The sequence below is a fragment of the Chenopodium quinoa genome, unplaced genomic scaffold (genome assembly GCF_001683475.1).
Source record: "Chenopodium quinoa cultivar QQ74 unplaced genomic scaffold, ASM168347v1, whole genome shotgun sequence".
Classification (NCBI taxonomy): Eukaryota; Viridiplantae; Streptophyta; class Magnoliopsida; order Caryophyllales; family Amaranthaceae; genus Chenopodium; species Chenopodium quinoa.
The window spans coordinates 154618-169280 of record NW_018744718.1 but is presented as its reverse complement, the minus strand read 5'-3'; the positions used below and the strand labels follow the sequence as shown (position 1 = coordinate 169280).

General features: G+C 34.0%; 2 protein-coding genes across 3 annotated transcripts; both read left to right on the top strand.

Annotated features, from left to right (window-relative positions):
* The first annotated feature begins 584 nt into the window (after window positions 1–584).
* On the top strand, window positions 585–6010 carry LOC110703188 (protein CPR-5-like). Of its 2 annotated transcripts, none has more exons than XM_021880935.1 (5): window positions 585–1355; window positions 3177–3233; window positions 3602–3637; window positions 3744–4484; window positions 5200–6010. In XM_021880935.1, exons 1-5 carry the CDS (start codon window positions 1017–1019, stop codon window positions 5782–5784), a joined length of 1758 nt encoding a protein of 585 aa, XP_021736627.1. In that variant the 5' UTR covers window positions 585–1016; the 3' UTR covers window positions 5785–6010. The 2 variants fall into 2 exon arrangements, with proteins under 2 accessions (XP_021736627.1, XP_021736628.1); XM_021880936.1 differs by having other exon boundaries at window positions 1202–1326.
* A 2003-nt stretch (window positions 6011–8013) lies between these two features.
* Window positions 8014–14150, top strand: LOC110703052 (B3 domain-containing protein Os11g0197600-like). The gene is made up of 9 exons (XM_021880812.1): window positions 8014–8031; window positions 8203–8575; window positions 8869–9018; window positions 9304–9489; window positions 9966–10054; window positions 10491–10566; window positions 11835–11983; window positions 12081–12356; window positions 13944–14150. Exons 1-9 carry the CDS (start codon window positions 8014–8016, stop codon window positions 14148–14150), a joined length of 1524 nt encoding a protein of 507 aa, XP_021736504.1.
* The last annotated feature ends 513 nt before the right edge of the window (window positions 14151–14663 follow it).

Below are 14663 nucleotides of genomic sequence, written 5' to 3'. Positions count from 1 at the left end.
CCAAATGACCTAACCAAATACCCCCTTAGAGTAGTGTTTGTCAAAAACTACAAGTATTATACTTTCTCTGTTATTTTTAAATATATCAGTTTGACCGGTACATTTGCCAAGACATAACTTTGGCCACTAATATCTTTAATTGCTTATTAGTAAAAATTGTACTCGTAACAAAAATATATTATAAATGTAGACATTGTGACGAATCTAATGATATAATTATATAATAACATTCATTTATTTTATAAATAACAAAAAAAGTAAGTCAAACATGGTATGTGAATAGTATAAAAGTCAAAGTGATGCATTTAAAAAAAAAACGGAGAGAGTATTTCCTTCGTAAAATTTGTTTTATTATTTCATCTGTTAGTTTATACCAAAATCTTTCACCAAACAAGCTATATGATTATTAATGAAATTTGATTTCTTATTCCAATATAATTCCCAACTTGAACCAAATAAGAAAAAAAATCATTTTTTTTATTCTTATCCGATCACTGATACTCATTTCACAATCCTAATTATTCCCTATTTGAGCGTCTTATTTTTAATTTCTGGAGAAACATTAGAATTTTAGCCATAAGACCATAAAACAGAAGTCAAATTTATAAATTTCACTCGTGTCCATTGTTCAATTTGCGACAACAATAAGTTATACTCCGTACTGCATTAAGTCTAGACACTTAAATTTCGAAAATAACACACTTTATCTTTTTTTTTTTTTTTTTTTTTTTTTTTTTTTTTTACTCCGTACCATTTACATTGACCAGTTCTAGTTTCATAGTGTATCTCGAGCTTTCTTTGTAAGCTCTTTCGTTGGAAAACCATATCATTGAGAACAAAAAAGAACTTGAACTTCCAAGTACCAACCAACTACTCCCAAACTTGGTCTCAATTTCCAACGGTAAAGAAAATCACAATTCATTAATTTTCAAAATAAAAATCTCAACTTTACCCGCTTTCTTCTTCTTCAATTCCTGTAAATCCAAATCAAATGCTCCATTAATCAATCCCTAATTATGGGGATTCACAATTCCCCTTCTTCCTCTCTCCCTCTTCAACCCTCCGGTGAACAACCACCTTCAATCACAACCGTTAATCACACTCTCTCCGAAACCCCATCTCAGCCCTCTGATTTCCCGTCAAAACCCCAAATCAACGGTTTAAAACTAACCCGGAAAATCAAGAAACGTGTTGTTGATGAAACTTCCTCTGCTTCGTCTTCTTCTTCAATTCAGAGAGGAATTCGAATCCCTAATAAGCGCAAAAACCCTAGGTTTTCTGTTCGTCGAAGCGCTACCGATGTCGAAGCAATTGCTTTTCCTCTTGGTATGTCGATTGCCGCCGTTTTGGCTCAGGTTTGATTGAATTTCCATATAAAAGTTTTGATTTTTATGTTATTATTATGATTTATGTGGGGTTGAATTTGTGGAATTGGTCTATTTGGGTGTATTTTTCATGGGTTTTTGGTTGAATTTATGTATATTTTATGTATAATTGAAGTTTTGAAGTATAGAATTGCTTTTACTTATTTGCAGTATAAAAAGTTTAGATTTGTTTGGGGTTTTTTTTAACAGTGTTGCTGCTTTTCTGCTTTGGATATTATGTGTTTTATATAAATAGTAAAAGTTTAGTTTATGTAATATAATCAAAAAATTTACTACGTAATTTGGATTGCGGATTGAATTTGAGCTCTTACTTAATTTGGATATGTTGATTTTCTGATGTATGTTGTGCTGAAGTAGTTTCGTGAATGTGCATTGATTGATTGGCGGCTTGGATGTTTTGGAATACACAAGTATTACTTGTAGTATTATGTAATTGTGGAAGTGTAGTTTGTGAATCTTGTAAATTTTGTTTGTGAAGTGAGTAGCAGGACCTTTGGATGCATGGCAACGTTCTATTGCATTTATTCATTGCATTACTTTGACAAGAAGTCGTGTTAATGAGTGCTAAAGGCAGATGATTGCCAGATTTGAATCCTGGCTTTTGTTGATAAGTTAATGTCCATGGTTAACTTGCTTGGGCTCATTCTCTATCACCATACTTTGGAAGTAGACATTTCGTCACATTCTATTATGTTTAATGGAATATGTTGATGGATGAGGACCCTCAGTCGATTTCTCTATGATTCAGATTTACTAGTCTTGTATATATGAGTGGTTATCTATGTGATGGTGACTTACTCACTTGCTCAACTGTTGTCTTGACTTTGCTCATCAACTTGCCTTATGCGATTAAGGCTTTGTTGCCTATCAATGTGCAAATTTGGCCATTATTATCTCTAATTATCTGTAAGTAAATATTATACAAAGGTGGATGTTTGAAAATGACATTGAGGCAAATCTAACATGATCTTATCTGACTATGCTATCCTTGCACATGTATATGATCAAAGATGGTCAACGATGAGTATATAAAGAGTGCAAAAAGCCTATATGGTACAACCTATAAATTAAAGGGAAGTGTCTTACAATATTAGAAATATTTGATGAGAACTGATGCTCCATTTCATCAAATTTTGGTTTTTTAATGGTAGAGTGTCTTGTAAGCAATGTAGCTTTCCTTTGATATTTTCTTTAGATGTTAAATTTTAATAAAACGCAATATATTGACCAAAGTTTTTTTATTTTTTTTTTTAATTTTTTTTTTTAACATCTTTTTGACTTAAAAGGGTATAAAATATACCGTGGTTAGCAAAACAGTTTTTGGTTTTTATTGGCCACCTTTTGCAGTTTCTTTTATTATTATTGAACAGATTTAGTTAACTTCTATACTTTGATGTTATTATGTTAATTTTTAAAAGTTTAAAGTATGATCGAAGAATTAAAGTATTGCATGGTGGTTAGGTCACTTAGGTGCACTTTCTTATAAAGTTACACTGAAAAGGTATCAATTCTGGATGACATCATAATTTGTTAATTTCAACTTTATATCTGATTAAACAAGTGGATTTTTATTATAAACTTTCTTATATGGGATTATCAGATGAGTCAACTCTTTAAGGTTTGCTTTTTTTGGTTATAGTATATGAGTATTGTGTATTTGTGTTTTACATTTCTAAATTATTAGTACCAGCTTAGGATGACCTGAAAAATATTATAGCCATTACTATATTTGTTCTTTGTTTGTATTGTATTTCTTGTTTGTACTTCTATTGATCTAGTCGTTGCTTTCAGATCTTGGAGAAGAAGGACTTGACGAATGAGAATGTTGCCGTTGATCATCTAGCGATGGTAAAACTAACCTTTTTTTTTTTTTTTTTGGTTTTTATTTTATGTTCTACTTTCTATCATAACATATTGGAAGTGTGTCCCCACATATTACAATGTGTTCTTAGTATTTTTGAAGTAAGGGTGGTTTATTTGGATAAAGTTGGGAATTTTTGTTCATTATCAGCTTTTTTTTTAGAGTCAGATATTGGCACTGGATCAAAGTTTTCTGTGGATCAAGGCCTTGTTATTGAAATTATGTCATATACTAAATGCCATTAATTTGTTGTCAAATGTGTGCATCGGTTGTTTTCACAGCCTCTACATATCTTATATTTATCCAATGTTATAAATACATGGCTTACGTGACTCCCTCTGTCTTTGATATACAGATCTGCACTTCAGCTGTGAGGGAATCTTTGACCAATGTAAGCCACTCTTCAATCTAGCGCTGGACCGATATGATTTGTAGTAATGCTTTCTCAAGACGTTCAATCATGGATATTTCCTTTGTTCCTTGATTGTGGCACCCAGGTATTTGGCGACAAGTTTGATGCTTTTGCAAGAAACTTTGAGAAATCTTTTGGAAGTACCCTCAGCACTCTCAGATTAATTAAAAATTCATCTGTAGATGTTAGAGAAGATCAAGTTAGGAATGATGTTGGCGATTGTATCTCTGGTGAAACCCAATCCATCTCTGTAAACAATGGAGATCGTTCTGCAAAAAGATTTGATATTGCAGATGGTTGCACAATACCAGTAAATCATTCTACTGGGGCTCAAGGACGTATGAAAACAGTTGAAGAGGAAGAAGACATTCAATCAGCAGATTCTAGGAACCAGGATCTTCCCCTACAAGGGCATATAAGCTCGCAAATTGTTATTTCAAACATGCGAAATCACTTGAGCAACCATTCAGTGCTCAGTACTGTTGAGAAATCTGTTATTGAGCAAACCCGTGCAAATGACCTAAAGAGTGTTGAAATAGGTCTAATTATGAGAAAGTTGCAGCTGAAAGAAACTCAACTGGCTCTTAATTCTGATTTGAATTCCTTGGAGAGATGTAAATTGTCTCTAGGAATTTCAAGAACATCCTTTAAAGCTGAAAAGTTCAAGAATCAATTGGAAGAGACAAGACATAGTGAGCTCCTCAAAACATGTGTGGACTTTCTTGTTGCTGACTTGCTTATAATGTCAGGGTGCCTTGGCTATGGAGTGTATGCATTTTCATATGACAATCTTCGCCAACTGAGTAGATCATGCTCTGCTTACGAGGTATGGAAAACCTGTTTATTATTGAGATAGCTAACACAGCTTTTAGTGAAACCAGTCATCCACATTTTTGGTTCTGGATTACTGTTATGGAGTCATGCAGATCCTATACTTCTTTGCAGTGGCCAATGGACCATATTTCAACTGAAAAACTTCTGTATTCTTTTTGGCATTTGGAAATTTTGGTGTTTGTTGAGGAAATTTATAGGACCCTTGGGCTCTGTCCAAGAGAGAAGTGACCAGTTATTATTATCTTTTTGGAGGGGGTGGGGGATGGATTCGTTAAGTTTGAGATTATTGCATATTGCAATAAAGTTCCCCAAGTTTTTTTTACTGTGGTTGATTTCATCTTTGTGAAAAACTAGATAGTTTCTTCATTTGTGATTCAAATTATATGCCAAGAGTACTGGGAATACCACTGCCCCAAATTGAGGTTCCAGATTTCTTTCTAAAACACAAAGAAATGAACCTAGCCCATGCTTTCTACATTGGAAGTTGGTAATACCAAAAAGTTCTACCTACTGTGTTTGAATGTTTAACTTCTAAAGATTCCAAATCATCTAATATAACCTTTAAAATCGGAATTATTTTTTGAAAGATTAGAGGTCATGTTTAGGAATTTAGGATTATATGATTTTAGGATGTCCTTCCAATGTGTCATTTTTGTTTGTTCATGGATGCATAGCACTGCCTTATTCTTTATTTATATTTTTTTCAGGTGTCCAAATCCTGGTGGATTCCAAAACCAATGGCATCATTTAATTCAGGTCTCCAGACCCTAAAGTGTGAGGTTCAAGTGTACAGCAGGATGCTGTTTGGTTTGCTGATGATTTTAGCCATTGCTTATGTGCTAATTCAACGCTCTGAAATTTCGAGACAAGCCATGCCAATCACCTTTCTGATACTGCTTTTAGGGGTTGGCTGTGGTTTTGCTGGAAAGCTTTGTGTCGACACATTAGGAGGTGATGGATATCAGTGGCTCATATACTGGGAAGTTTTGTGCTTATTGCACTTTTTCTTAAATGTTTTTACGCCATTCTTCTTTTACATACTTAATGGGCCAATTCAAGTATCTCAAGAGAGAAAGTCTCGCGTAATCTTCCCCTTTTGGATGAGGCGTTGGTTGTTCTATCTCATTCTTATTTTGATTCCAGTCTGTTGCGGTTTTTTGCCTTTTGCGAGCCCAAGAGCATGGTGGGAAGAGCATTTCTCAAAGTTGATCAGAAATTATATGTTAGCTGCCTATGACGAAGGTTATGATGATGGGAGTGGTTACCATAATCACATCGAAATTGAACTGTAATACTATGTATTATTTTGACTCTTCTACTAATTCCGAGTTTCTTGATATGCCTTGCAGAGGTTTTGTTTTGGGACATCTATATCTATGGTAGTATTTATCTAGGCAGTTGTCTTTTGTGTATTGTTATTTATGGGCTATTGTTTAATTAACTGTGTCATATGTATGTTCAAGCACATTGTATATTAATGGTAATGAAATCGCGGTTATTATGTTGATTTATAGTTTATGGATAGGTTTAGATGATAGTCTATGGATAGAGTTTGATATTTATATTTTCTTAAGATTTCCATTATTGTGTAAAAATTAACAAATTTGGGAGTTTTACTCGAAACTTTGGCTAAATGTACCAATATTGTCCATTGTTGATCCATATAAATTTCAAAATCATGAACTCTTAATTAAAAAAACTAGTACAATCGAACCAGAACCGGGCATGTGTCACACCACTTCAGTTCGGTAAATTTCAGTTCCGAGCAGCGCGAGCATGACACATGTACCACCCCCAGTACCCCCCATTATTCCAGCCTAGGTGCAAGTGTGCACTTACATAGTACTTTGATACTTTCGTTGATATAGTCGAGCTTATTTTTCTCACATCAAATCTTCTAAAAAGATGATGGAAAAATACACCTGTAACATTCAAAATGTGAAAGAGCTCCGATTTTAATACATTTCTTTTCCTTCGTTTTTTTATCAACTTACCCAATCTTGTTGTATTTAACTAGATTAGGTCCCGTCTCATGCACGGCAATTTCACTACAATTAATCGATAAAAGAAAAAAAAAAACTCTTTATTGTTACACAACTATAAAATATTTATTATCTTCTTATTTGCATATATAATAAAATGAAACATGAAATATAATGAAAGGGAAAGAGTTGATTAGACAAATGAATATATTAAAACTATATATTACACTATATGAATGTTTTAAATATATAATAATATATGAAAGTATTGAGATACTTTCTTACATGACTACATGCATAGATAAAGTGTTTATGTAAATGTTGTTATATTTCCTTTTTTTTTTTTTTTTATGTTCCTCGTGTTAGAATTATGAGATAAACCAATTAAAGCATTAAAAAAAACAATATACACAATTTACAATACACTTTATGATAGTAGAATATAATAAATAAAACATGAATAGCTGAATATTAAAAGATAAAATAATGTTATTTTTGTCTATAAAATATGCAATAAGTATGAAGATTCTTTTTTATAATAGAAATATTTTGAAATTTCTTAATGAAAAATATTAAAAGAACAAAATAAGCAAATAAAATAATAATAATAAAAGATACTTATAAAAGATTTACAATACTATTATAGCAATAATATTATACTAAAATTCTCAAAGAAGTTTTTGCAAAAAGGGAAGGAGTGGTTTGGGGGGAAATTAACAGCACCAGGATATGACACGTGTTGTTCCTAGTGTCTATTTCAGTATTATGTTAATTAATTGATTATTTATTATACCCAAAAAATTAACATTCTTAATTTAATTAGGGTTTTACTTACATCTTTGACCAAGAAAAAAAAAGGGGTGGTTACTTCCATCTGAATTTTGATTTTGGGGAAGATCAGCATTAGCCCTTATTGGCAACATTTTCATTCTGTGCACTTCTTTTAAATTCTTCCTTCTAATTTCCAACAACACCTTGTAAGTTTTGTAATTACTATTATTCCCATTACTGTGTTCTTATTTATAAGTTAGTTTTTACATTTTTTTTTGTTTAATTGCATATACTGGTCACACTATTCACATACCCTTCCTTGACTATACTTTTAAAATATCAATTTTGAAAAAATAGTATAAAAGGCGGGATCATGAATTATTGATAGGTTCGTGTCAATTTATACTTTCAAAATATCAATTTTTATAATTTTTACAAATAATGTACAGAAGTATAAAGATGTTAATTGTTAAAGTAGTTCATCGATAAACGTGAATTTCTTATTGACTTATTTAGGATCATGATTCATGTGTACCCTAAATTGCAAGTTCGAAACTTTAACATCAACATTACCTCAATATTACTTATACTAGGGATTGAATGTAATTTGAAAGAAATTTGTAAAATGGCATAGGCATGAGAACAATATCCTATTCGAGTACTATTTTATTTGATCTTGGTTCATGCAGCCGACCCCATTATGTTTAGATTAAGGCTTTGGGAATTGTTGTATTTCTTTGATCCCCCGCTACAAAATTGATAGAATACATGATTACATGTACTGATGTACATGACAAATTCAAACTTAATTATTAGCGGATCAAAACTATGAGTTGAGGCAATTTTTTTAATTTTTTTATTTATTTTCTCCTCATACTGATTATGTGCTAATGTTTCAAGAAATTGTTGTTCCCCCATCTAAAGATTTGCATTTTGATTTTCATTGTCTTATATCAGAAACTTCCTAAGAAATTTACAGCAAATGAGATTGCAAAGTTGCCGGAGAATGTAATTGTGAAAGGACCAAATGGAATTATATGGCATGTCAGCTTACTGAGTAATGACAGCAATCATCTAATGTTAACTGGAGATGTTTGGAAAGAGTTTGTCAAAGCTTACTCCTTGCAAAAGAACGACCTTGTTATCTTCAAGTATGACAGAACTGACAAATCTTTTGAGGTGTTTTTCATTGATCAAACTAATTCATGTGAGCGAGAATCATCTTATTTTGTGAGAAAATTTGAACAACCTCAATATAATGGTGGTTTAGATGAACAAGCAAAGAGTGACTCATATATCATTTGTTCTTCTGACAGCACTGCTCACGCAGGTAGTATGTTTAAACTTTAGCTCGTTGATTTTTATTTTTTTTCCCTAATATTACTTCCTCCATCCCAAAATTAGTTTCACACTTTTGATTCTTTAAAGTATCCAAAAGAACTTCACTCTTCCTTATCCCTTTTACTTTTATGTAACATTTAAGATTTAACAACAATTCTAAATATCCATGCCAATCCCAAATGTCAAAACTGTCGAGTATGAAGTTAATTATGGGACGAAATGATTATCAATCTATATTACTAGAGTATGGTTAGCATACTGATATTTATGTATTTGAAACAGATCATGATCTTGCTGAGAAACAGGATGAAGATGAACGCAGGGAATCAAACAAAGACAGATCTACTTCAAAACAGCAGAATTCTTTGAAAGAAAATGAAAGTACACCAAAAGAAGCCCCATCTAATTTTTTGAGGAAAAGGAAGTCCACTAGTATGTTTCTTAAAAAGCTTAAAGAACACATCCATCTTTTTTTTTTTTTTTTTTTTTAAATGCTCTTTAGTTATTCTTTATCAATATTAGCGTAATCTTTTCATAACTTAGCAAGGAGGATGTTAATTCAGTGTGATCAGTGTTATAACTAGAAAAAAAAAGGGGGGTTATTTTGTGCTGAGTTTTCTTTAATCAAGTGATCACTGATCAGAGAAACTACCCTATAAACCTTGTAAAAACAAAATGGCTGATCTTGTGCTAATATGTTTTTGTATTATGTTTAAGGATTTGATAAAGATGAAAGGGATAAACGAAGGGCATTCATTGAAGATGATTCCACTTTAAAGAAGAACAATTCTTCGAAAGTGAATGGCAGTAATTCGAAGAAGACTCATTCTTATTCTGCTGCTTGTGATAACAATAGTGATGATGTTCCACTCCATGAGAACATGAAAAGAAAGAGCTCCACTGGTATGGCTTCAGTCGCTAGTTCATTTACTAGAACAAGAAATTTTGTTTATGTTGCAGTAGGGAACTTTTTTTGCGTTTATGTTTGTATTTCTTAACAAGAACTGTATATTTATGCTGGGTGAATTGAAGAGGAGTGAAAGAGAATAGAGAATAGTTGCCAATTCGGTGATCAAAAAGTCAAAGTTTCAAAGGCACAAGTGAAGTCCTGAAATTTTACTGAAGTGAACTGTTTTTGATGAATGAAGTTTTTTTTTTGATAGAAAAGGAGCAGGCATATATTAAGTTAAGTTTTCAGTAGCTACAGACATAGAGTTGAACATTGACCATAGAGTTAAAGTCTGATTGCAAAAGATTGCCTAGACTACTTAAGCTACTTGCATCAGCAAGAAGAGCCATATTACAACTTAAAGGAGGTTCATCCAAAATACAGTTTTTGATACATATGATTCATGCTATGCCTTGTTTCCTTTGCTAAGATGTCAGCCACCCTATTTTGGTCTCTGCCTTCATATTCCAGAGTGATGCTGCCCATCTCCTGCATAAGTCCCCTGCATTTCATGGTCAGGTCTGTTAGTCTAATCGCAGGGCTAAGTTAGTTGATTTCATTTACAGCTCTTGTACAATCCGAGGCAATAATGCACTGTGTCTGGTTGTTTTCCCTAGCCCAGTTCATGGAAATGTAAATTGCCTTAGTGCAGCTTGGAAAGAGTAGGCCGAATGCCTTTCCAGGTGAGGCCTTTGACCCACTGAGGCACTGACCCACTGACTCATGTGGTTCCTGCATTCAGCTGCACAAGCTGTCTCTTTAGTCTCTGGAATGAAGGATGCATTAAAGTGATTTTTAGGAAGGGAGGTGAGGGAGGCAGCCAGGCACCAGGCCCATAAGCACTGGCTTTAGGATAACTGCATTGGTTTTTTGGGAGTAAAACCATTCAGTTGTAGCCGATAAGCAATGGCTGATAGACTTTTGAAGGGGGTTATTTTGTTTTGAGAAAATCCAGGAACTTCTTCTATTCCATATAGATGGACCAGAGAGCAAAGATAAAAATAACATTCCATGGGAGACCATTGAGGGAGGTTAGAACAGATGAGATATTGGATATGATCCAAGATCTCCTGCTGGATCCCGGGTTTCTTTCACATTGGGAGGTTTCCCTGAAACTCAGAGGCCCTAGGACACAAGAGCTCTGAGTTTTCAGTTTCATGAGGACAAAAAGGTGGTTTATTGTTTGGTTAAGTTTTTTTTTTACAAGGCAATCTATTCCACATTAGTTGCCACAAAAAGAATTTTATTTTTGGATGCCTTGGGCTCTTCAATAGTTTCTTCCAAGGAAGTTGTATAAAAGTGTGAATGAGGTTGTTGAGGCTGCAAATGATACGATCTTTTGCTTTCCTGGAGTCAAACTTTCCCTTGTAAGACCAGTCTGATAAGGATTTATCACTTTGATCAGCAAAATAATATATAAGAAATCCTATTAAACAGGTGATCATCAATTGAGAAGGAAAGATCACTTTCAAGGTTTTCCTTAGAAGTGATGCAGAATTGGAGAGGAAGTTTGCAGCCATAGGAAGTTTGCAGCCATTTGTCAATCCAAAGATTTATAGAACTCTCATCTCTGACTTCCCCAGATTAAAGCATGTTTAACGAGGTTCGAGCCCACTCCTATTGCCTTCCAAATGTGGGAGCCCTTAGATAGATGTTGGCAGAGGGTGGAATCTATTTGCAATGTATTTTTCATGCACGCAAGATTTTTGCTGCCTGATTTGACTAATTATCAACTGACCAGTAGAGTTTAGCAAGGCTAAGTTGGTTGACTTGAGAGTGGTAAAGTAATGCAAGTCCCCCTTGTTCTTTAGGGTAGCAGAATTTTTCCCAAGCAATCCAGGAATATTTTTTGGTGGAAGAATTTTCACCTCATAGGAAGATTGAACAAATTGAATCCAGTTTATTGTCTCTCACAGAGGGAAAGGACAAGCATTGCATGAAATATCTTGGAATTGATTGGAAGTTGACTGGAATAAGACTGATCTGCCAGCTTTAATTAGGTTTGTTTAAAATCAAAACTGATTTCTTACCTTGGAGAAAACATCAAGAAGTCGCAAATTTTTTGCTGATTTTTGTTACTTAAAATTGATTTTTGCTGATTCACTGATGCATTTGTCATGTGCAGACATGCAAACACTGAATTTTACTATTGAACTGAATTTAATTTTTCAAGGATGATTTTATGTATCATTTGAAGAGAAATTGGGCCTTTGTAGTGTAGGTACTAGGTACTTTCTTTTGGTGCTACATAGATTACAAATAGTACTTGATAGAGTGCTATAACATGTATGTTGTGCAGTTGTTGCTGCTGCATGCTATAGATCAAACAGAAGGCCTGTAACGGATGCAGAAAAAGAAAAGGCTTTGGCGTTGGCAAGTAAAAATGCCATCGGTGAAAGCTTCATCATGGTCATGAGACCTTCGCATGTATATAAGCGTTTTTCACTGGTAAAATTGCTTCTTCTATGAATCCCTGCCCTTAAGATCATTGATCAAAATTTGCAGCTTTTCTTGCTAAACCAACTCTTCTGGCACTTATGTTCAGGTAATTCCTCAAAACTGGAAGCCTAAAGGTTTTTCACGTGATAAAAGACAAGATGTGATTCTTAGAACCAATAACAATACATGGGTGGTTAGCTTCTGTACTTCCAACAACCATGGATATGGAGGATTTGAAGGTGGATGGAAAAAATTTGCATTTGACAATTTCTTGGAGGAATTCGACTTGTGCTTGTTCGTGCCTGGTGGCCAAGAGAACAAGCGTTTTGTTCTGGATGTTAGCATTTTCCGAGTTGTTCCTGAAATTACTCCACTTAGCCCTGTACGTAAGAACTACCACTGAGCATGTGATGAATGAAATGCAAAAGCACATTTGTGTATTGGTAAAACGTTGCCTGCCTCATCTCCGATTAGCTTTCCAATTACTGTGGAAATTCATATATATTGCAGCTTATATAGCTTAATATTCTGATTCGAGGTGACAAACAAGTTTGGCTTGGATCAATGTAGTTTAAGCCCTTTGAGGATAATTTGAGCTATCTGATTTGGTTTTGCATTATAACGAGGCCTGAAAAAAATGTCAAATGTCAATTTACATATTACAAAGATGAATTAAAGTCAATTCTCAAGTTGATTCGAGACTTTTTTATTTTAAAAAATTTATCTTATATTCCCTTGTATTATTGTATATATTTTGCTTGATCATGGATTTACTTAGCATGTTGTTTTGGATTGAGTGATCAAGTAGCTAAAAATTTCCCTATTCACAATATCACATTCATGTGATTTTAAAAACAGTTAAAATGCGATTGCAATATGATTATGAGGCCAATAAATTTCTAATTGTTATCATTCTTGAGAATTTTACACTATCACATATTCACATTTCCTTAAAATATACTCACACCCTACATTTTAAAAGTGACGTGTCACTGCCGCCATGGCGTACATCCATGTTTACCTCTCATGGATAAGATGCTAGTAAGACACCTTATACCCTAGAACCCTACAATCTCTTAAAATTTTTGAGAATCTATAACTAATATTAAAGTAGCGACCATTGACATCATTTTATTTTAAGATTAGACACATGTCAAGTTGTCATTAAAAATTTTCCCTCTACAACAGTAAATGATGTCATCATTTTGTGATTTTTATTTTATTTTATTAAAATTCTGGTCAGCACGTACATTATAATTAGTATCAATTTTCTAAAAAGGATCTATTCTCTCCAACAATAATAATTTAATTTTTCTTCTTTAAGTACCCCTTTTATCATTCAATTTTTCTATGAGCTCTAAACGGGCCAGACGCAGCAGAGCGACGACCCGGGAGCGGATTCCCCACCGGCAGGGGGACAGGAGACGGCCATCTCAAGGCACATCACGACCTACAGGCAACACCCCTGCGCGAGCCTTATTTGATTTAAAAAGTAAAGCTTTGGCTCCCTAAATGAAAGACTAAAGAAATGGAAAAAAAAGGGGGAATAGAGAAAAATTGGATAACAAAAAACCCCCCATCAGGGGGGATATGGCGAAATCGGTAGACGCTACGGACTTAATTGGCGAATGGCAAAACGTGGCCGGCCGAAGAAAAATCCGGCACCACAATCGAATCAGAAGACGGCGCAACAGTCAGCGCAATCTTCCAGAGGTGAGATGGAGAGTTTTCGAAGTTAGCAAGCAACCTTTGCCTCTTGGCAGGAGGTTCGCTGTCCCCCTCCTTTCTGGTCCGGCCGCGAAATTCATTTTTCTACTGAAATGTTTATGGAGTAAGGGTTGAATTCATTGAGTATTCAACTTTGTTTGAGTCCCCTAGGAGGGGAACTAAGTTTGAAGCGTTCGCCAACTTTGATAGACATAACATTGCAAGCAAATAGAGCAGAGAGCTTACTGTTTGTTTCTATTAGAGTCGCGAGCTTGTTGTAGTCGGTCCTAAAGGGAGAATGAAGAAAAATGTAAAAGATTCTGCTCGTGAGCGAAATGGTAAAAACCTGCCTGACTGTGCCGTAACAGAATCTTTTTCTCAACCCTATCAGGAGGCCCAAGCAATGCCCAAGGACTCCCATGCCTATCCGGATCATTGGTCAACTACTTTCAAGTTCCGGCCAGAATGATTGGGAAAGATCAACAAAATTGGAATTTGAACCGCTCACAGTAACAGTAGTAGTAGCGAAAAATCCTTTTTGAGTGCTCATGGGGACCTTCTTCCCCGGCGGGAGCTTCTGTGTATGCTGCTGGTTTAAGCTTGAATTGGAGTTCGCAGGTAAAAAATATTTGATGTTTATTTTTTTGTGATTTATTTTTTGTGTTTAATTTTTGTATGAAAAAGTAAACAAATTTAGAAAATTTTATTTGATCAAATCATGCATCGCACGAGACTAATCTATTGTATAAACTAAAGTAATCACCAAATAGGAAACTTGGCATAATTTTGTGAAAAATTTACCTCCAAAATGTTATATATATTATTTCAAAAAATTCTTTAAAAATAAATATGAAATTCTATTAATGATTTTATATATATATATATATATATATATGTGCAACACATAAGAATTTTAAAGATAGACAATAAGCAAACTTGAATTTCAAAAAAAAAAAAAAAGAAAGTGTTACATAAGTCATTT